Source organism: Phyllostomus discolor, chromosome 9, assembly GCF_004126475.2.
Source record: "Phyllostomus discolor isolate MPI-MPIP mPhyDis1 chromosome 9, mPhyDis1.pri.v3, whole genome shotgun sequence".
Classification (NCBI taxonomy): domain Eukaryota; kingdom Metazoa; phylum Chordata; class Mammalia; order Chiroptera; family Phyllostomidae; genus Phyllostomus; species Phyllostomus discolor.
The window spans coordinates 57,818,427-57,842,056 of NC_040911.2; the positions used below are offsets into that span (position 1 = coordinate 57,818,427).

The following is a 23,630-nucleotide window of genomic DNA, read 5'->3' on the forward strand; positions in this document are numbered from 1 at the left end:
ATTGCTCTATTTTAAACAGACAATAATTCAATTTGAAATAAAAGGCCACTGTGCTATTCAGGACTTTACTATTAAAAGAGAGGGAATGTAGGTTTGTTTGTTTTTTAACAGTTTTACTGAGGTATAATTTGCATACCATAAACTTTACTTATTATAAATATACAATATAAGGATTCTGATAAATGTCCTGAGTCATACAACACTCATGACAGTCCAGTTTTAGAATGTTTCCATCACCCCACAAATACAAGTGGTGGCTGGTCTTTCTGGCAAAATCCATGCCAAGACCAAATCGCACCAAGCCATCCCAAACTAATTACACGCAAGGCCAATGTAAAGGCCAGTTTCCTCCTTCCTTACCTCATGACTCCAGTTGGTGACAGCCTTGGCTCATTCTGGCTCCTGGACTCATTTTTCCCTTCCCTCTGTTCACCTTGTACTTTGGATAGCCACTCTGAGCTTGATTGAGGCAGATGTTGTTTTCTGGATTCTGGGTTTTGACATGCCCCACCTTTCCAGAGCCAACACCATCATCCATCCCATCTTCCACTCCTTTCATTCACATGGAGTCTGTTTCCTGCTGCTCCAGCTGTCTGCTCCTATGTGACATACTGAAGGCAAATTGCTTTTCCCAGAATTGCTTTTCCATGGCATTTTGGGGTTACCTGTCTAGTACTGTTGAATATTTCCCATAGCAGTGGGATTCAAATTCTTCCAGAACAAATAACTCTTCCATCTTTACCAGGTGTGAGTCTACCTTTGCCTCCTCCTCCAGTCTCTTCCCCACTTGGCCAGTACAGCTGGTGAGAGTACAGGTCCTAGTAGACTTGCTTTCTATGGTCTCCTTAAGCTATGAGGAGGCCCTCTTCCCTTTCCTACTGGGGAGGGTATGGATTCTTGTCTACTTTGTTCACTGATGTATTCCAAGACCCTAGAACAATACCTGATCCATTGTTTGATTAGTGCCCCTAGTAGGCATTAATCAAACAATGAATTAAATAGAATTGGAGTGCTGTAGCCCTCTTGTAAGGGTGCTGTATAAAGAGGGCAGGAGTGTTCTTGGGAAATAGGTTCTATTTGATTTATTTTAAGCTTATTATAGGTGTTTGAATATAATTTTTCTGAGGCTCCCTGGTTCACCGAGCCATCTTGGGAACTGATCATCCCTACAGAACTGCTCACAAGCCTCCCTTATTCCTCTGCTCAGGCCAATCTTTGATGCTTTTCATCTGGGTTAGTTCCCCCAACTGGACCCACAATACCACTGAGCCAGCCTGTTCTGAGACATTTGGGTAGCTTGCTTCAACTGCTAGGCCTCCTTTTGGGGTTGTGATCTCCCAACTTCTTTTTTTGCTTAGCCTTCTACCAAATGGGGCCCCTTAAATTCTCTCCACAGAGTCCTGGGAGGTCATGTTGAGCTACAGCTTTCAGGTGCTTCTCCACAAAGATTCCTGCCTTCTCCCCAGTTTTGTAGCCAGCTTAATTTTTGGCCTCATTATAGACTTCCTTTTTCCTTGTTGTGTGCCACCAGGCCTTTCCTTTCTTTAGTGTGAGAAAATGTCATCTGGCACATCCTGTTAGAAGGGTTCTCCATCGTTGGCCCTGTTATGTGAGCACTAAGGTGACACAGCTCTGGTCGTCCCCTTCTCCAATGATCCACCCACTCTAGACGAGGACATTCTGGGTCCAAGTACTGGGTTAACAGGCCCCTAGGCCTGCAGGCCCAGAGGTCCCACCATTCCCACAAGCCTGCTTCTGACTGGGTCTTGAAAGAGCAGCATGTAGGTGAGCGCAGGCAGGTGGCCATGCCTGGAGAAGGGGGAGGCGGCACAGGAGGCACTGGACAGCACCTGGGGTCCGGGCTGGAGAGCTGCTTAGTTGAAGAAGGGTCTGAGGTGGGCAGTGGTTTTGGGGCAATGCAGAGGGCGGGATAAATAAATGCAAGGGGCGAGGCGAGTGCTGCGGGTGGTGCTTAGGGAGAATAGGAATGTGGGCGGTGCTAAGCCGTGTGCGGGGGCGGAGTCAAGTTGTGGGCGGTGCTGAGGGTGGAATTGGGCGGGGGAGATGCTGTGGGCGGGACTTGCCGCCGACCCGATGGTTGGACTGGTCTGGCGCGGAATTGAGGGCCCCTGGCGAGCTTCGCGGAGGGCTGGACGTGGGGAGTCAGGGCGGAGCCCAGGCAGCGGGATTCGGGGTGGTTGACGAGGAGCGGAGGACCTGCTGGGATTGGGCGGAGGCCGGGGATCGGTGGCGCTGCAGCTTCAGGTGTTCCGGAGGCTCCACGTCGCCTGGTTCTCAGCGTCTGGAGCCGGCCTGCGGTTCCCGCGAGGACATGGCTGGGCCGGGTCCGGGAGACCCAGACGAGCATTACGATTTCTTGTTCAAACTGGTGTTAGTGGGCGATGCGAGCGTGGGCAAGACGTGCGTGGTGCAGCGCTTCAAGACCGGCGCTTTCTCGGAGCGCCAGAGCAGCACCATCGGCGTCGACTTTACCATGAAGACGCTGGAGATCCAGGGCAAGCGAGTCAAGGTGGGAGGCCCGGCCTGGGGACCCCGGGCCGGGGTGGCCTGCTCTCTTTGGACACTGCGAAGCCCAAGCTCCGACGTGCACTAGGAGCGGCCAGGGCCCCTGGAAGGTTTTCGCTCAGCGGGGGCGGGGATTGTCCTTTTCCCTCGGTAGCTAGAGTCCAGGATTATTCTGAGGTGTTTGGCAGACCCCTTTTGCTTTCCATTACCCTTCCTCTTGTCGGAGCAGGCCTGGGCCTTGGGATCTGAGCCAGGTTCAGTCTGTAAAGCGCCGCTCTTGTGTGTGTGTATGTTTGTGTGGGCCCTTTGGAGGTGGTGAGGAGGAGGCTGTGCCCTCTCGAGCTGATACCCTTTACTTTGCTCCCAAATGAGTGGAAGGCAGCCGAGCGCCTCAGAGTGCCGGAGACAGAGGGACGCCTCGCTGGCCAGACCTTTCCTCAAGCTCGGCCCTCAGGTGGGGAACTCAGCCAGAGAACCACCCGCCCCGCGCCTAGGAGGGATCAGGAAGTAGTTGCTTTTAGGACCGGAGGGCCCAAACTTTTCGTCAGAATTTCCGGTCTTGGCTACGCCCCTCTGCAGTGGTTTTGTGGACCTGGTGGCGGAACTTTTCTAAGGCCAGCACTGGGTCTCCTCCCCCAGCTGGAATTTATTATAGAAACTGAAAATTTCACAGATACCGGAAGGTAGGGGAGAGAATCGATCTTCTGGCAACGACTCCGAATAGAAACAGCAGGATGTAGTTGCCACAGTGTTCTGGCAATGGTTTGATAAATAATATTTGTGATTAATGAATCAGAATTTTTTAACCTGGGTGTGAGCCTTAACAGAGACAAACGCCAGCACACGGCATTGGTTTTTCTTCAGTAACTTAAGTTAAGTTTTACTTAACTGCACTGTACAGAAATCCTTTTCGTTCGTTCATGGTTTTGAGTTCATGATCTCCAGGGCAACTCTTAAGAGCACTGGGCAGGGGCAGTACAAGGCAAGCGTTGTCTCCGTGTTTTCAAGAAGTTGAGCCCTGATGCTGTGAGGCTTTGCCACCTTGGTCTGCTGTAGCCTGCTCACAGTTACCTTTGGCCAGGATACTTAGCTCTTTGTTCCTGCATAAGTTGGATAATTTCTGTGTTGCCTCCTGCCCCTTCATGGACAAAAAGTAAGCCAATGGTCTTTACATGACCACAGTGCATCTAGAGTAGATGAGATGGTAGAAGCAGAAACTACCTGGCTGAAGGTTTTTGTTTTTGTTTTTAAATAGTTTTTTCGATTTCTGTGTGTTTTCGGTCTCCTTGGGATAGAAAAAAGAGCAAGGTGTGGCAAGCAGCACTGAACCATTATTTGGGACCACCTCTTTTAGAACACATAGCCAGGGAAGGGTTTGTGGGATGAGTGGAATATATCCATGGGTGAATTTGTGCCCTGTGATGATGTCAGAAGCTACAGGAAAAGTGGAGTATAAAAATATAGGGATACTCAGCAGTGGCACTCTTGCAAGCTGTCAGCCTGTTTCTACTCCAGTGTTTGCAGTGGCCCATGCTGACAGTGGTTAAAGAGGGGGTAGGGTGTTTCTGTTTATCTGATGAAGTAACAACCTGTGCCCCTTTGAAGCCCAGGATGTACTGTGTACCTGACCATTGGTTACGCAATGCAGAACAGGCAGTTCTTATTTCTTTTCTTTATGGTGACATCCAGATTGTTCTTAGGAGGCAGCTGGGTAGGACTGGAAATGGGAGAACAGTGTAGGTATGGTAAAGCCTTTAATAATTATAATCATTGCCCTTCTTGAGAGTCTGTTGTGTGCTAGCTATTTTACGGATGTGTTATTATTAACTCCCTTTCACACAGGACAGGTTTGCGCCAAAGCACACAGCTAGTGAGTAACAGAGGTGGGATTTTTTTTCTTCTGGTTTTTCTGACTCCACAGCATTGAGGCCTTTTCCCTCCCCCTCAGAATCTGATTGTTTGAAGTGGGAAAGCCTTTTGGCTATTATTTACTTCCTCATTTTGCAGTTAGAGAAACCTTAAACCCAGTGCACTGAGGAGGCTCTGAATTAAACCTGAGCAGCAGTGGGAGAAGGACCCTCTCTAAGTCAGGACTTCTGGGCTCTACTGACTCATCAGGAGCAAGTCATTTTTTGTTTCTCAGAGACTCTTTTGTCATCAGTAAAATAACTTTGAGGTGTCTTCCAGCAATACAATTAAAAAACAGAGGGTTATGAGGTTTAATTTACATATAGTAAACCTCACCTATTTTTAGGCATACAGTTCTGTGAACTTTGACAAATGTATACAGACCTGTAACCACTACCACAATCAAGGAATAGAATACTTCCATCAACCCAGAAAATTCCCTTGTATCATTTTGTGTTGCTGTCCTCCCTTCACTTCAGCCTCTAGCAAACACTGATCTGTTTTCTGTTACTATAGTTTCAGCAATGTGATTTTTCCTGGAACCTTTGATGAGCCAGATTTGATTGTTGTTTCTGCAGAAGCATGTCCACAGATTTAGTTTAAAACCGTTCCAGGGTCTGTCCAGGGTCCAACAAGTGTCCAGTATGATCTCCAGCTTCCTTTCCCTATAATGCTGGCTTTTGTTAGAGTTTTAAGGAACCTTAGAAATAGATCACCTAGTGGTTTTCCAGTTCTGAGCTCTAGTGCTTGGGGACATGGTGGGGTGTAGGGGGAAGACCAAGAGACCACAGATTCAGAAGAGCCAGCAGCTTCTCATGCAGCCAAAACAATACTACTTTTACTTAGTTTTATATTGAGGTTCCACTTGTTTTTATCCGACTAAAGAGTTCTGCTAAAAATTAAAAAGTTTGAAACATCATAGATCTAATTAAACCCCTTTATTCCTGTGGTCACTTCCTTTTGCAACCAGAATAACATCCAAACTTGTTACCTGAAGAAAGGACCCTGCCTGCCTTGCCATCTCATCTATCTCCCTGTGCCCCTCACTCAGTACTTTCCAGCCTTACTAGCCTTTTCTGTCCTTCAAACATGTTTGCCTCAGGCCCTTTGTATTTTTGCCCCTGGCTGTCCATACTCTGTCCCAAGGGAACCTGCTTGGGACCACTGCATCGTCCTTTGGGATCTGCTGAGAATACCACCTCCTCAGAGAGGACTTCTTTGGCCTCCCAGACCCTCTTTCCCATATTGGATAAATTCAAGGGTAAGTTCATAGCACTTACCAAGACTTAAAATTACTTTGTTTTTCTCCATATAATTTTAGCTCCTTGAAAGCTCAGAGATTCAGGCTGCCTTATGTTATCAGTAAATTCCTGCATCTACAACAGTGTCAGTGCTGTTCAGTACATGTCTATTAATTGATTTTTATTTATAGAGAGGAAGCAGAGGCCAAAATAAGTGAATTGACCAACACACCCAAGGACACATGCAAATCAATGACAAAACCAGGATTTGAACCCAGTCAGCCTGGCTTCTAAAGCAGTGCTTTTCTTTATGCTTTAGAGTCCCTCTGAGTTCATAATGATGACCCTGAGATCTTGCAAGTTAATGAATCTAGGAAAAGTGCAGCTGTGGCCACTGCACTGTGAGAGAAGAATGTAGTCTTGGGTATTTTATAGATTTCAATGATAAGGATTGAAAACCCCAAAGAATTCATACTAAACAGATGTTCAGCTAACAACATCTGGCCAGTTTCAAGCAGCTCACATAACCTGCTGTGCTGGTTAGTAAAGCTCTGTATGTGGTGATTGGTTCCTGTACCCTAGACCATATGGATTCCTTTTGCCTTAGCTATGCAGATTGAACCTCAAGAGAGAACCTGGGTGCTTCTAGTCTTTCAAATTGTAGAGTCACTGAAAGAAAACACTGGATTAGGAGCCTGAATGTTTTTTTTGTCCAACCCTGCCACAACAGTGGATAGTTCTTTTCTCTTTTTGAAGCTCCAGGCTTCCTCATTTGTAAAATGCGACTGATGATCTTCATTCTGCCTACTTAGTGTGGTTAGAAAACTATAGACATGCTTAAAATAGTTTATAATTCTCTTTATGTATTTTGAGTAGACATCATCGCATGGTTCAGAATTTCAAAATTTTTGAGATTTGAAATGGCAAACAGTACTACTTTCTACATTTGTCCCTCAACCCGCTCAGAGTCCTCTAATAAGAGGCATTCAGCCCTGACTGATGTGGCTCTGTGGGTTGGGCATCGTCTCGAAAACTGAAAAGTCGCTGATTTGATTCCTAGTCAGGGCAATGCCTGGATTGCTGGTGTGTAAGGCAACTGATTGATGTTTCTCTCCTCTCTTCCTCTCTCTAAAAATAAATAAATAAAAATTTTTAAAAATTCAAAAGGATATTAAAAAGAGAGGCAATCAGTGTTAACCCATTTCTTGTCTATCCTGAAAGTGCTGTTGTAAATAAAACCAAGGAATCACAAATAAAAGAAATTATTTTATTGTAGTTGTTACCATTTCCCTCTTTAGAATAGAAAAATTCTTTTTTTAATTTAAATTTTCTTTTTCTTTTCTTTTTTTATAAATATATTTTATTGAGTATGCTATTACAGTTGTCCCATTTTTTTCTCTCCCCTTTATTCTGCTCTGCCCTGTACCCCCTCTCCCTGCACCTGTCCTCCCACCAGCTTCTCCTCCCTGCCTTAGTTCATATCCATGGGTTCTACATGTAAGTTCTTTGGCTTCTCCATTCCCTATACTATCTATATCTATCTGTCTATCTATCTATCTATCTATCTATAGAGAGAGGGGAAGGGGAGGAGAAAGGGAGAGAAACATCAATGTGTGGTTGCCTCTCACATGCCCCCCACTGGGGACCTGGCTTGCAACCCAGGCATATGACTAGGAATCAAATCGACGACCCTATGGTTCGCAGGCCTGCACTGAATCCACTGAGCTACACCAGCCAGGGCTCCTATACTATTCTTAACCTCCCCCTCTCTATTTTGTACCTACCATTTATGCTTCTTATTCCCTTTACCTTTTCCTCCATTCTCCCCCTCCCCTCTGATAACCCTCCATGTGATCTCCATTTCTGTGATTCTATTCCTATTCTAGTTGTTTGCTTAGTTTGTTTTTCTTTTTTAGGTTCAGTTGTTAGTTGTGGGTTTGATATCATTTTACAATTCATAGTTTTGATCTTCTTTTTCTTAGATAAGTCCCTCTAACATTTCATATAATAAGGACTTGGTGATGATGCACTCCTTTAACTTGAACTTATCTGGGAAACACTTTATCTGCCCTTCCATTCTAATGATAGCTTTGGTGGATAGAGTAATCTAGCTTGTAGATCTTTGCCTTTCATGATTTTGAATACTTCTTTCCAGCTACTTCTTGACCATGTTTCTTTTGAGAAATCATCTGATAGCCTTATGGGAACTCCTTTGTAGGTAACTCTCTCTGTTTCTCTTGCTGCTTTTAAGATTCTCTCCTTCATTTTAATCTTGGGTACTGTAATGATAATGTGCCTTGGTGTGTGCTTCCTTGGGTCCAACTTTTTTGGGACGCTTTGAGCTTCCTGGACTTCCTAGAAGTCTATTTCCTTTGCTAGATTGGGGAAGTTCTCCTTCATTATTTTTTCAAATAAGTTTTTCATTCCTTGCTCTTCCCATTCTCATTCTGGCACCCCTGTCATTCGGATATTGGAATGTTTAAAGTTGTGCCAGAGGTTCTTAAGTGTCTCCTCATTTTTTTGAATTCTTATTGCTTTATTCTTTTCTGGTTGAATGTTTATTTCTTCCTTCTCCAAATCATTGATTTGAATCCCAGTTTCCTTCCCTTTACTGTTGGCTCCCTGTATATTTTTCTTTATTTCACTTTGCGTAGCCTTCACTTTTTTCTCCATTTTGTGCCCATACTCAACCATTGCTGTGAGCATCCTGATTACTGGTGTTTTGAACTGTGCATCTGATAAGTTGGCTCTCTCATTGTTTAGTTCTTTTTCTGGAGTTTTGATCTATCCTCTCATTTGGGCCATATTTCTTTGTCTCAGAGTGCCTGTTTTGTAGTAAGGGGTGGAGTCTTAGGTATTCACCAGAGCAAGGCAACACACTCCCTGTGTTGTGGTACTGTATGTGGGGGAGGGGTCAGAAGGAACAATACCACTTGCTCCACTCTGCCAGCTTTCAGTTACTTCCCCTGCTACTCACAAGCAGATTGGACCCTTCTAGTGCTAAGTCCTGGGTGAGTGGGCTTGTGTACGTTCTCTGACCCTGTTTGTCTCTCCTGTGAGGCTGGGAGTTTCTCCTGCTGCTGCAACACCCACAGGATTTTACAGCCAGAGGTTCTGAGGCTTTATTTTCCTGCACTGGAACCCTGGGTTGTGTGGTCTGTCTCACTCCCAAGTTGTTCCTCTTGGTTTATCTGCATGCAAATGTGGGATTGCTGGGTCCTTCAGCCACTACCTTGCTGCAAATCCTCTCTGCCCCTCCTACCAGTCTGGATGAATCTTTCTTAACTCCTTGGTTGTCGAACTTCCATACAGTTTGATTTTCAAATTGGTTTGAGTTTTTCAATTCTGAGCAGAAATAGCAAAAGGACTGTGTAAGAGAGATGTTCTAGGTTATATTAGTTGTCTGAGGAAATCTGTTCTTGATACCAGTGACAACCATACCCATACTCATTGCAAAATAAGCCTTGGATCCCAAGTTTTCTGAAAGTCCTGAGGCAGCATATGAAGTGGAAAGCAGGCCAGTGTTAGAACCCAAGGGAAACATTAAAATCTTGGCTTTAGCCCTGGCTGGTGTGGCTCAGTGGATTGAGCACTGGACTACGAAGCAGAGGGTTCGATTCCCAGTCAGGGCACATGCCTCAGTTGCAGGCCAGGTTCCCTGGTGCGGGGAGTGCAAGAGGCAACCACACATTGATGTTTCTCTCTCTCTCTTTCTCCCTCCCTTCCCCTTTGTCTAAAAAAATAAGTAAGTAAAATAAATAAAATCTTTAAAAAAATCTTGGCTTTGCTACATAGGGCCTTGGGCATATGATGTCACTACATTTATTTATTTATTATTATTATTTTTATCCATACCTGAAGACATATTTTTCATTGCTTTTTAGAAAAAAGATTTTGTTAATTTGTTAGAAAGAGGGGAAGGTGGGGAGAAAGAGAAGGAAAGAAACATTGATGTTCAAGAGAAACATTAATTGGTTGCCTCTTGTATGCCAGTGGGGACCTGGCTTGCAACCTAGGCTTGTATACTGACCAGGAATCAAACTGACCACCTTTGGGTTTGCAGGCTGGTGCTTAATCCACTGAACTACACTAGCCAGGGCTCATTTTTTTTTTTTATTTTTTAGAGAGAGAGGAAGGGAGAGAGGGAAACATCATGTGGAAGATAAACATCAATTGGTTGTCCAGAGCAGGGAGTGAACCTGCAACCTAGGTGTGTGCCCTGATTTGGAATTGTACTTGTGACTTTTCTGTTCACAGGCCAGTGCTCGGTCCACTGAGCCACACTACCCAGGATTCATAGATTTTTAGAGAGAGAGAAAGGGAGACAGAGAAACATCATATGAAAGAGAAACATCAATTAGTTGCTCAGACCAGGGATCAAACCTGCAACCTAGGTATGTACCCTGACCTGGAATTGAACCCCAAAACTTTTGATAACAGTGCTCCAACCAGCTGAGCCACACCAGCCAGGGTGTGTTGTTTCTACTTTTTTAATTTTCACGTGAGGATATATTTATTGATTTGAGAGAGGGAGAGAGAGAGAGAGAGACATTGATGTGAGAAACATCACTTGGTTGTGTCCCGCATGTACCCCAACCAGGGATCAAACCCACAATCTAGATATATTTTCTGACCAGGAATTGAACCTGCAACATTTGCTCCAACCAGCTGAGCTACCCGGCCAGAGCATATGTCATTTCTTTTTTTTTTCTTTTTGTTTTTAAAGGTTATATTTATTTTTAGAGAGAGAGGTAGGAAGGAAGAAAGAGAGGGAGAGAAACATCAATGTGTGGTTGCCTTTTATGCCCGCCCTCCTACTGGAGACCTGGCCTACAACCCAGGCATGTGCCCTGACTGGGAATCGAACCAGCAACCCTTTGGTTCGCAGGCCTGCGCTCAATCCACTGAGCCACACCAGCCAGGGTCATTTCTTTTAATCTGCTTCACCTACATACCCTCTAGCTTTAAGGACCTGATGTATAGTGGATTATAAATAGATGGGAACTGATATTGGTGTGGAAATCACCTGATAGAGATGGAGACAGGAAGTGTGAGGCTGTCCAACTGACCTTGTGCAAAGTACTTCACTGATCTTTTACTCCATCAGTGAAATGAAGAAAAGAATCCTTGTCTTACCTTCTTATACAGAGTTTTCTGTGTAAGAAAAGGTAAGGACCTGGCCCCTGGGGTGGATATGTGCAGAGATTCCACAAGTTGCAGAAGGTGTTTTGGCACCTTGCCAGGTCCTCATCACAGTTAGGGTGTCAACCTGTCTGTTTCCTTTCCTCACTTTCACCTCTTTGTTTGTTTAATCCTCACCCTAGGATGTGTTTTTATTGATTTTAGAGAGAGAGGAAGGGGGAGAGGGAGAGAGAGAGAGAGGGAGAGAGGGAGAGAGAAGGAGGGTGGGGAAAGAGAGAGATCAATGTGAGAGAAACATTGATCAGCTGCTGCCCTTATGCATCCCAACAGGGGATCGAATCTGCAACCCATGTATATGCCTTGGTCAGGAATTGAACCTGTAACCTGGTGTATGGGATGATATTCCAGCCAACTGAGCCATGTGGCCAGGCCTCATCTCTTTTGTTTTTAAGCCCTTTAAGGTTTTCTTTATCATCCATTGGCCTTGTGTAGTGCTAGGCCTGTGGTAGGCTTTTGCTGAGTCCTGATGCTGAATGGTTTTCTTTCAACGCTTTGGGCATGGGAAATGAGAACTGAGTAGTAATAGCGCAGCCCTTGCTCCCACATGTACCAAACCTGTTTACGCTATTGTCCTCATTCATTGTTCCACTTGCCTCTCTCTGTGGCCCTATGAGAGAGCTGTGAGAGAGATCCCCCCGCCCCCCCACATTCTACAGAGGGAGACATGAAGGTCTGTGTATGGCAAGTGTGAAACAGAACCTAGCCATCCAGCTCCTAGTTGGGTGCTTTTATCTTGTTGTGGTATTATGCTTTCTGCCATTACCAACACACACACATGCTCATACACACACATGCATGAAAAAGTTTGGAACCAGTTTAATATGCAGGCTATCATATATCACTTACGTTTTACATTTTGATTAGGAGTATCATGAACATCTTAATGGTAGGTGCTTATTAAACATCCTTATTAATTCAGATTAATTGGAAGAAATGGTGCATGTAGTCAGTGCAGACAAAAGAAAAAGCCCATGACCTAGAATGGCCTGTGATACTGCTTTATTGAACATGTAGCAATAGAAACTGAGCCAAGTGCTATTTGATAGATGGACTCTCTAACCTGCTTTGACGAATTAATAAGGACCGTTTCTCATTGATAGCTCCTATCTCTATGTAATTACAAATATATCCTTCTGTAATATTACTTGCATTACTTTGCCTTGTAAATCTCCCTTTCCTGGATTAGAAAAAGGCAAATTTAATTCTGGGTGAAGTGTGTGAGCATCGTCAGCTCTTAGAGGTTTTCGCACATGTTCATGAATGATTGAGGTGAGACCATCCAAACTATGAAGTGTGACTAAAAAGTAATATGGCTGGTTTTTAAAAATAACAACCTAGAACTTAAATGTGCAAATAGGTGATATCCCTTTCAAAGTAGTGTTCTTGAGAGATTGTATACATATTTCCCAAATGTTTAATCAGTTGTGAAGTAATCCCTACTGAAAATCTTCAGAACCTGCGGCTCTTTCTTTTGGCAAGTCTTTCAGGGGTGGATTTGATGACTAATAGCAGGCTACTTGAGTCTATCACAGTGTTAGCAGGTCCAAAATGAGTTCTGAATATGAAATCACAATTCTGGTTTGCAATTCTGGTTTGCTTGGCCGAGGGAGCTTGCCCAAGGACCCTGAGGGCAATTGTGGTATCTTTTGGGCAGTGACAGGTTGTTAGTATAAGTGTGCTGCCTCCTGAGGTGACTACTCTTTAAGGGGACAAGGTTCATCTTTATTTGAGAGGACTAAAAAGTTGGTCTTCCCTCCTATTTGATAGATAGTGGGTCATTTTTCCTCCCTGAATCAGTTATTTTGTCTGTGACATGATGTTGGAGTATGCTATCTTTGAAGGATTCATCATTCACTGAAGAAAATTCCTTGTAATTTTAAGCCAGGTAATACCTAACCCCGTCATTTTTATGCCTAAGAAGTATAAAAGTCAGATATTTTTTAAATTAAAATACTCTATTTATATTTTCAAATAGAAACTTTGATTTTTTTTTTTGGTTTAAATTTACTCTTGGGTTTTAACTCTGTAATGGGTATACATATACTGGATGATTTTATGATGGATCATAGTTATTCAAATAAATTTCAGTTTGCTAGGTGTGAATTGTTCTTGTTTGTCATGTTTACATTATAAATGAAATACATGGAAAATCAATTTTATTATTGAAATCACAGAGGTAAGTAGCTCAATATAAACTCTGACTCTACAGTTTTCTTTGGGTTATTTTCTGCAGAATAAGCCCTTGATGAGTATTGACTAAAGCAAGTGAGCAAGAACAAAGGAAAAGCCATATCTGAGCAGGAAAGGGTGTCAGTGGATCTGAAAGCTCTGCTTAAAGAGTGGGGTTCATGCAAGAGCTACAGGTCACTGGGCACAGAGCAGGAGATGAATGTGAGCTAAAAAAGGGAGACCTCATGGGAACTCAGGGGTTCATCTGCTGCTGGGAAGGAGAGTGGTAATGGATGGAAGGCCCTAGTATGTTACGATACTTTGGAGCAGTTTGCTCTGCATGCATATTCATGTATGTGTACAGCAACAGATTTTATTTTGCCTTACATAAGTTGGCCTTACCTGATTATCTTGTTTAATGTGGCACTCTACCAAATTCCTTTAAAAAATCTTTATTGAGATATAATCCAGATACTATAAATTCCTCTATTTAATGTATACAGTTTAGTGATTTTGTTTTTGTTTTGTTTTTTGTTTTGTTTTATATACTTACAGAGTTGTACAGCCATCCCCACAATTTCAGGATATTTCTATCACCCCAAAGGAACCTGGTGCCCATTAGCAGTCACTCATATTCTATTCTGTCCCTAGTCCCTGGCAACCACTTTTCTACTTTTTGTCTGTATAGAGTTGCCTGTTCTGGACATTATATATAAACTGAGCCACCCAATATTATGGGTTTTCTTGTGTCTAGCTTCCTTCACCAAATGTGATGTTTTTAAGACCCAAGTTACTTTTTATCCCTTTTTTGCCCTGCTTTGTTTTTCCTTCCCAGCATACCACTCTAAGTCACGCTTGCTTCTTTGCCCCCAGGCCCAGGAGGGAATGTGAGCTTGTTATGCCTACACACCTAACCCTGTGCCTTCCCTATTTGTTGAATGAGTGAAGCCTCTGCCCTCACTGTTCAGTGACTGACTCTTTTTTCACATAACAAAGTACATTTTGTCTTTTATTGGATTGATTAGCTGTCTCTTTTCCGTGTCATCCTCTAGCAATATATAGCAAATATATATATGCCATTTCTACTTACCTTATTAAATTTTAATAATTCATTTTTAATTTTATTTTTGATTTCAGAGAGAAGAGAAGGGAGGGAGGAAGAGAGGGTGAGAAACATTGATGTGTCAGAGAAACATCAATTGGTTGCCTTCTGTATGTGTCCCAGGGACTGAACCTGCAACTCAAACATGTGTCCCAACCAGGAATAGAACCAGACACCATTTGGTTCAAGGAACAACACCCAATCAACTGAACCATGGTGGCTGGCACTTATGTTGTTAAATTTTAAATACATATATATACTTAATTTTCCTATCTACAGTCCAAAATTAGTATCTGTTTCTTTGACCTGAAGAAGACAAGAACCCTAGCACACTTTGCTTCCCTCCTCATTGCCTTCACACCCACAACTTCAACATTGAAATCATCTAAGATTTGAATTCTAGATCATTATTAATTTTTTTGATATTTTGTCAACAGTTATTTAGACTTAATTCTAAGGTTTATTTATTTTTGATTTACTGTTCTATATTTATTTTCATTTTGTCTGAATTGTTCCTCAGGTGTTTCCTATAGAAAGTTTGTGATAAACTTTAAGTAACCACACATCCAAAATTAACTCTCCCCTCCCCCAATTTAAATGTTAGCTTGGCTAGATAGAAATCTACTTATAAAATAATTTCCTCAGAACTGTGAAGATATTGCACTATCTGAAAACACTCAGTGCTGCTCTTGAGAAGTCTGAGTCTAGCTGAGTAATTGTTTGCTGTTAGTCAACTCTGTCTTTTTTGTAAGAATTTAGGTTTTTTAACAAAATATTTCTGACATTCTGAAATCTTCCCATATTGTGTCTAGGTTGTGGAATATTTTTCATTCATCGTGCTCTGAACTCATTAGTTATAATCATTATGAAAATTCCTGTGGTTTTAAAGCTCTAAGGAATTTTATTTCTTTGATTAGCTTTTTTTTTTTTTTTTTTGGTCATTCTCCCTGTTCTCTTTTTTGGAGATTGCATAGGACAGGAGGGGGAAACTTAGGTTCTGTCCTCTACATCTCTTACTTTTTCCTCAGTCTTGAAGCTTATTCTGTTATTCTGTGTCCTGGATAACACCTGGGCTCCACCTTCCAGCTCACTGATTTACTTTTAAAAAAAGATTTTATTTATTTTTAGAGAGAGGGGAGGGAAGGAGAGGGAGAGGAACTTCAATGGGGGTTGCCTCTCAGGTGCCCCCTGCTGGGGACCTGGCCTGCAACCCAGGCATGTACTCTGGGAATCAAACCAGCATCTCTTTGGTTCGAAGGCCTGCACTCAGTCCACTGAGCTACACCAGCCAGGGCTCACTGATTTACTTTTAAGTCATATCTCTTATTATATTCATTTTCTTTTTTGATTCTTTTATTTTTTATTTTTTTATTATTCAGTAACAGTTGTCCTGCCTTTTCCCCATTGCTTACCCCAAACCCGTACCCCTACAACTCGTACAGTCACACCTCCTCCATTGTATGTTCCTGTGAGTCCTGTATTCATGTTCCTTTGCTTGTCCCTTCTTCTTGGCCACATCTCCCTCCCCACTCCTCTATGGCCACTGTCAGTGTTCTTTATTTCCAAGCCTCTGGTTGTATTTTGCTCATTTGTTTTGTTGATTGGGTTCCACTTATAGGTGAGATCATATGTATTTGTCTTTCATCACCTGTCTTATTTCACTTAGCATAATGCTTTCCAGCTCCATCAATACTGTTGTAAAGTGTAGGAGTTCCTTCTTCCTTTATGCTGCATAGTATTCCATTGACTAAATGTAACACAATTTTTTGTTTGTTTGTAACCTTTTTTTTTTTTTGTAACAGTTTTTTGATCCACTCATTTATTGATGGGCACTTAGGCTCTTTCTAGGACTTGACTATTGTAAATAATGCTACTATGAACATTGTGGTACATAAATTTGTTTGAATTGGTGATTCATGTTTCATGGGGTATATTCCCAGCAGTGGGATCCCTAGACGGAAAGAAAGGCAGTTCCATCTTTAGTTTTTTGAGAAAATTCCATACTGTTTTCCACAGTGTCTACATTAGTCTGCATTCCTACCAACAGTGTACTTTGATTTCACTCCCTTTTCTCCACAACCTCGCCAGCACTTGTTGTTTGTTGATTAATTAATGATGGCCATTCTCATCAGTGTGAAGTGTTATCTCACTGTGGTTTTAATTTGTGTCTCTCTAATGGCTAGTGGTATTAAGCATTTTTCCATGTGTGTATGGGCCCTCTGTATGTCCTCCTTGGAGAAGTGTCTGTTCAAGTCCTTTCCCCTTTTTTTAATTGGATTGCTTACCTTCCTGGTGTGGAGTTGTGTAAGTTGTTTTATACATAAGTTAATACACAACTTAATATATAAGTTGTATATATTTTGGAAATCAAACCCTTGTCCGAGGTATCATTGGCAAATATGTTTTCTCATAGTTAGTTCCCTTTCCATTTTGTTGATTTTTTTTTTTTTAGCCGTGCAGATGATTTTTACTTTGACGTAGTCCCATCTATTTGTTCTTTTCCTTATGTTCCTTGCTCAGGAGGGTGTATAGTTGAAAATATTGATGCTTTGGGTATCTGAAATTTTCCTGCCTATGTTTTCCTCTAGGACTTTTATGGTGTCCCGACTTATATTTAAGTCTTTTATTCATCTTGGGTTTATTTTTATAAAATAAAAATGGTGTATGGGTATGGTGTAAGTTGGTATTCAAGTTTCATTTTTTTACATGTATTTGTCCAGATTTCCCAACACTATCTGTTGAAGAGGCTATTTTTACTCCATTTTATATTCCTGCCCTGTTTGTCAACTAGTAACTGACTGTATTGACATGGGTTTGTTTCTGGGCTCCCTATTCTGTTCCATTGGTGTATGTGTCTTTTCTTATGCCAGTTTCAGACTGTTCTGATTATGGAGGCTGTCAGGTATTGTGATTCCTCCTACTTTGTTCCTCTTCTCAAAATTGCTGAGGCTATTTGGTTTATGGCTCCATATAAATTTTTGAAATCTTTGTTCTATCTGTGAAATATGTCATTGGTATTTTAATAGGGATTGTGTTGGATCTATAAATTGCTTTGGGAAGTATGTGCATTTTGAAGATATTAATTCTTCCAATCCATGAATATGATAAATACTTCCATTTATTTGTGTCTTCCTTAATCTCTTTCTTCAGTGTTGTGTAGTTTTCTGAAGTACCGGTTTTTTACCTACATGTTTCTGTTTATTCGTAAGTATTTTATTTTTCTTGTTGCTATAGTAGATGAGATTTCCTACCCGATTGTTTGTTTTTTTAACCAATTTTGTAGAAAAAAACTTCATTTTTTTAGTGGTTTCAGATTTACAGAACAGTATCAAACAAAATAGTGCAGACAGTTCCCATGTACTCAACACCCAGTTTCCACTATTATTAACAGCCTACATTACTGTGGTATGTTTCTTACAATTAATGAATCAATATTGACACATTATTAAACATTACTACTGTTAAACTGCATACTTCATTTAGGTTGCCTTAGTTTTTTAAAAATATATTTTATTGATTATGCTGTTACAGTTGTCCCATATTCCTCTTTTTATTCCTTTCTGCCCCACACCCTTCCTCCCACCACTTTAGTTCATGTCCATTGGTCATACATGTAAGTTCTTTGGTTTCTATATTTTCTATAGTATTTTTAACCTCCTTCTGTCTGTTTTTTACCTGCCACTTGTGCTTCTTATTCCCTGTACTTCTTCCTAATTCTCCTCCCTCTCTGCTGATAACCCTCCATGTGATCTCCATTTCTGTGATTCTGTTCCTGTTCTAGTTGTCTGCTTAGTTTGTTTCTGTTTTTGTTTTTTTAGGTTCAGTTGTTGGTAGTTGTGAGTTTGTTATTTTACTGTTTCTATTTTTTATCTTCTTTTTCTTAGATAAGTCCCTCTAACATTTCATATATAAGGGCTTGGTGGTGATGATAAACTCCTTTAACTTGACTTTATCTGGGGAGCACTTTATCTGCCCTCCATCCTAAATGATAGCTTTGCTGGATAGAGTAATATTGGATGTAGGTCCTTGCCTTTCAGGACTTTTCAATACTTCTTTCCAGCCCCTTCTTGTCTGTAAGGTTTCTTTTGAGAAATCAGCTGATACTCTTATGGGAATTCCTTTGTAAGTTACTATCTCCTTTTCTCTTGCAGCTTTTAAGGTTCTCTCCTTCTCTTTAATCTTGGGTATTGTAATTATGACAAGCCTTGGTGTGTACTTCCTTGGGTCCAACTTCTTTGGGACTTTCTGAGCTTCCTGGACTTCCTAGAAGTCTATTTCCTTTGCTAGATTGGGGAAGTTTTCCTTCATTGTTTTTTCAAATACGTTTTCCATTTTTTGCTCTTTTCTCCTTCTGGCACCCCTATGATTTAGATATCGAAACGTTGGAAGTTGTTCCTGAGGTTCCTAAGTGTCTCCTCATTTTTGTGAATTCTTGTATCTTCATTCTGTTTAGGATAATGCTAGTCTCATAAAGTTAACTGGGAAACTGAACTCTCCTTGAAGTTTTTGGAATAGTTTAAAAAGGACGCCTATTAATTCTTCCATGAATGTTTGGCAAAATTCATCTGATCCAGGACTTTTGTTCATTGGGAGTTTTTGATTACTGAATAAATTTTGTTAGTAGCAATATGTTTATATATTCTTTTCCCTCTAGATTCAGTTTTGGAAGATTGTATTTTTCTAGGAATTTATTCATTTCTTTCAGATTGTCCAGCTTGTGGTTTGTAATATTTTCTTAAAATCTTTTGTATGTCTGTGGTGCTCATTTACTTCTCCTCTTTCATTTCTAATATAAATAATATAAATAAATAATTTGGGGACTTCCGGCCAAGATGGAGGCATAGGTAGTCGCACTGTGCCTCTCGCACAACCATAACTAAGGACAACAAAAATTTAGAAACAAAAAACACCCAGAACTGAGAGAAAAGAACTGAATGGAAGTATGACTACCATTCATCCAGGTAAGGAGGGGCGGAGTTGGAGGCCTACAGAGAGGGGTCAAGGGGTCCTGGCAGGAAAAAGCGGTGGCTGGCAGGCTCAGATGTGGGCGCTCAGGGCGAAGATGGCAGTTGGCAGACCCCAGAAGCGCGGAGGCAGCTGGTGGACCAGTGGCAGACCCTGGGTGTGGGAGGCAACGAGCAGACTTAGTGAGGTGCGCAAAGCAGCTGGCTGTCCACAGCCACACATTCGAGCGCAGACAAGCTAAGTGAAAACGGGCAGTGACACAGACCGTGCAACCCAGGGGCCCAGAGCCGGGAAATGAAGCCTGAAGGCATCGATTGAAAACACCTGTGGGAGTTGAGGCCGGGAGATTTCTCTCAGCCTCACAGGAGCCTCCTTGGGGAAACCCACAGAGTCGGAGAAAATACACAAGCCCACCCGCCTGGGAGCCAGCACCAGAAGAGCCCAATTTGTTTGTGGGAAGCGGCAAAGGGGACTGAAGTCCTAGAGAGAGTGGAGCTGGTGCCATTGTTCCCTTTCAGATCCCGCCCCCACATACTGTTGTATGTTGCTGTATGTCGTTGTATGATGTTTCACAACCCAGCAACTGAGGTGCCCTGCCCTGGTGAACACCTAAGGCTCCACCCCTCATACATAACAGGTGCAGCCAGACCAAAGAAAAAAAATAAAAACAAAATAAAAAAGATGGGTCAAACAGAATTAAAAGCCCCAGAGCCAGTTTTTTTTAAGCGACTGAGAGATAGCCAACCTATCAGATGCACAGTTCATAAACTGTGGACTTTGGTCATAAATTAGATGAACAGATGCAGGCTACGATAAAAGAAATGAAGGAAAATGCACAGGGAACCAATAGTGATGGAGAGAAAACTGGGTTTCAAATCAATGGAAGGGACCAGAAGGAAGAAAGGAACAACCAAACAGAAAAGAATGAAGAAACAAGAATTCAAAAAAATGAGGAGCTGCAACATCTGAATTATAGGGGTACTAGAGGGGAAGAGGAAAAACAACAAGTGGAAAAGTTATTTGAACAAATAATAAAGGAGAACTTCCCCAATCTGGCAAGGAAAATAGACTTCCAGGGAGTCAGGAAGCTCAGAGAGTCCCAAATAGGTTGGACCCAAGGAGGAACACACTAAGGCACATCATAATTACATTACCCAAGGTAAAAATGAAAGAGAGAATTCTAGAAGCAGCAAGAGATAAGGGGACAGTTACCTACAAAGGAATTCCCATCAGAATGTCAGCTGATTTCTCAAAAGAGACCTTATAGGCAAGAAGGGGCTGGAAGAAAGTATTCCAAGTCATGAAAGGCAAGGACCTACATCCAATATTACTCTATCCAGCAAAGCTATCATTTAGAATGGAAGGACAGATCAAATGCTTCTCAGATAAGGCCAAGTTAAAGGAGTTCATCATCACCAAGCCCTTGTTATATGAAATGTTAAAGGGACTTATCTAAGAAAAAGAAGACATCAAACTCACAGTAAAAACCATACCTAAAACAAAAGCAAACTAAGCAAACGAATAGAACAGGAACAGAACCACAGAATTGGAGATCACATGGAAGGTTAGCAACAGGGAAGTGGGAGGAGGAGAGGGGTGGAAAAGATATAGAGAATAAGTAGCATAAACAATAGGTAGAAAATAGATAGGGGGAGGGCAAGAATAGTATGGGAAATGTAGAAGCTAAAGAGCTTATGACACATGGACATGAACCAAAGGGGGGGAATGTGGGTGGGAGGGGGTGGGCAGGGTGGAGGGGAGTGAAGGGGGAAAATGGGACAACTGTAATAGCATAAATAATAAAATATATTAAAAAATAGAAATAAAAATAATTTGGGTTCTCTCCATTTCTATCCTGATGAATCTAGTGAAAGTTTTATCAGACTTGTTTATCATTTCCCGCACTTGGTTTTATCGATCTTTTATATTGTTATTTACTCAATATTTTTCTACTTTTATTATTTCATTTGTGCTTTTGTTGTTCTTTTCATAGGTACTTTAGTTGTAAGGTTAGATTGTTTATTTGAGATATTCTTACATCCTGAGGTAGACCAGTATTGCTATGAATTCCCCTTGTAGGACTGCTTTTGCTGTGTTCCATAGATTGTAGGGCATTTAGTTACATTTTATAATTTTTAACATTTTTATTTACATTTATCTCAAAGTATTTTTGTATTTCTTCCTAGATCTCATTTAAGTTAACCTGTTCATTGTTTAGTAGCATGGTATTTAGCCTGGATGTGTTTTTGTGTTTTTCAGTATTTTTGTTGTAATTGATTTCTAGTTTCATACCATTATTGTCAGAGCAAATTCTTTTTTCTTTAAAGATTTTATTTATTTATTTTTAGAGAGAAGGAAAGGTAGGGAAAAATAGAGGGAGAGAAACATCAATGTGTGAGGGAAACAAGAAATGGCTCCATCTTGCATTCCCTGAATTGAGACCTGCCCTGCAACCTAGCATGTGCCCTGACTGGAAATCAAACTGGTAAACTTTTGGCCAGAGCAGATTCTTGATGTGATATTAATCCTAAATTATTTAGACTTGTTTTGTGGTCTCACATGTGGTATATCATGGATAATTTTCCATGTATTCTTTTTCAAAATTAAAAAAAATTTATTGTTCTTCAACTACACTTGCCCCGTTTTCTGCCCACCAATCTCCCCTGCCCCACTTACCCACACCTCCCACACTCAATCCTACCCTCTGGCACCTATTGTCTTTGTCCTTGGGTCCTTTATACATGTTCCTTGATGACCATTCCCATCTTTCCCCTGTTATTCCCCTCCCACTTCCCCTTTGGTCACTGTCAGTTTGTTCTTCATTTCAATGTCTCTGGTTGTATTTTGCTTGCTTGCTTGTTTTGTTTATTAGGTTTTGCTTAGAGATGAGAGCATATGATCATTGTCTTTTACTGCCTGACTTACTTCACTTAGCATAAAGCTCTCCAGTTCTTTTTTTTTTTTAATTGACTGTTGTTGAAGTAGTTGTCTGCATTTACCACTCCCCACCACTGCCCCCTACCCCAGCCATTTGCATCTTCCTCCCCTGATTACACCCCACCTTGGTTTTGTCCATGTGTCCTTCATAGTTGTTCCTGAAAACCCTTCTCTCTTCTCCCCATTATCCCCTCCCATGTCCCCTTTTGTTACTGTCAGATTGTTCCTAATTTCAATGCTTCTGTTTATATTTTGCTTGCTTATTTGTTTTGTTGGTTAGGTTTCACTTAAAGGTGAAAATCATATGGTATTTGTCTTTCACTGCCTGGCATATTTCACTCCATGTGTAATGCTCTCCAGTTCTGTCCATGCTGTCGCTGAGGGAAGGAGCCCTTAATTTCTTTCTGCTGCATAGTATTCCATTGTGTATGTGTACCACAGTATTTTGATCCACTCATTTACTGATGGACCCTCAGTCTGTTTCTAGCACTTGGCTATTGTAAATTGCACTGCTGTGAACATCGAGTTGCATAGGTTTATTTGAATTGCTGTTTCAGGATTCTTAGGATATAATCCTAGTAGTAGAATTACCAGGTCAAAAGGTAGTTCCATTTCTAGTTTTCTAAGGAAATTCCATAACTATTTTCCACAGTGGCTGCACCTGCCTGCACTCCCACTGACAATACACTAGGGTTCCCTTTTCTCTTACAACCTCTTCAGCACTTATTGTTTATTGATTTCGTTATGATGGCCATTCTGACTGGTGTTAAGTTGTATCTCATTGTGGTTTTAATTCTCATCCCTCTGATGGCTAGTGATGCTGAGCATCCTTCCATATGTCTGTGGGCCTTCTGTATGTCACCCTTGGAGAAGTGTCTGTTTGGGTCCTTTGCCCATTTTTTAATTGAGTTGTTTGTTTTCCTGGAGTGGAGTCGTGTAGATTTTAGAGATCAAACCCTTTTCCGAGGTATCACTGGCAAATTATTTTCCCATGTAGCTGGTTCCATTTTCACTTTGCTGATTTTTTTTTTTTTTTAGCAACATATAAGCTTTTTCATTTGATGAAGTTCCATTCGTTTATTCTTTCCTTTATGTCCCTTGCTCTAGGGGACATATCAGTGAAATATTGCTGTGTGGAATATCTGATACTTTCTTCCCTATGTCTCTTCTAGGAATTTTATGGTGTTCCAACTTATCTTTAAGTCCTTTATCCACCTTCACTTTATTTTTGTGTATGGTGTAAGTTGTTGATTGAGTTTCATCTTTTTGCATGTAGCCTCCAGGTCTCCCAGCACCATTTGAAGAGGCTATTTTTACTCCATTTTATGCTTCTTTCCCCTTTGTTGAATATTAATTGACCATAGAGACTTGGGTTTATTTCTGTGCTCTCTGTTCCATTTTAGTGATCTATATTTGTGTGTTCTTATGCCAGTACCAGACTGTTTTGATCAATGTGGCCTTGTAGTATAGTTTGATAACAAGTATTGTATTTTCCCCTACTTTGTTCTCCTTCCTCAAAATGGCTGCATCTTTTTGGGGTCATTTAGGGTGCCATATAAGTTTTCAAAATGTTCGTTCTA

At 41.4% G+C, this 23,630-nt stretch overlaps 1 protein-coding gene across 1 annotated transcript in view; it reads left to right on the plus strand.

Moving 5' to 3' along the window:
* Nucleotides 1-2,085: 2,085 nt before the first annotated feature.
* Nucleotides 2,086-23,630, plus strand: part of RAB43 (RAB43, member RAS oncogene family) — a 42,947-nt gene continuing 21,402 nt past the window's right edge. The window contains exon 1 of the mRNA XM_028523676.2: nucleotides 2,086-2,530. Coding sequence (XP_028379477.1) covers nucleotides 2,333-2,530 — 198 coding nt within the window. The 5' untranslated portion in view covers nucleotides 2,086-2,332. The remainder of the gene's footprint in view (nucleotides 2,531-23,630) is intronic.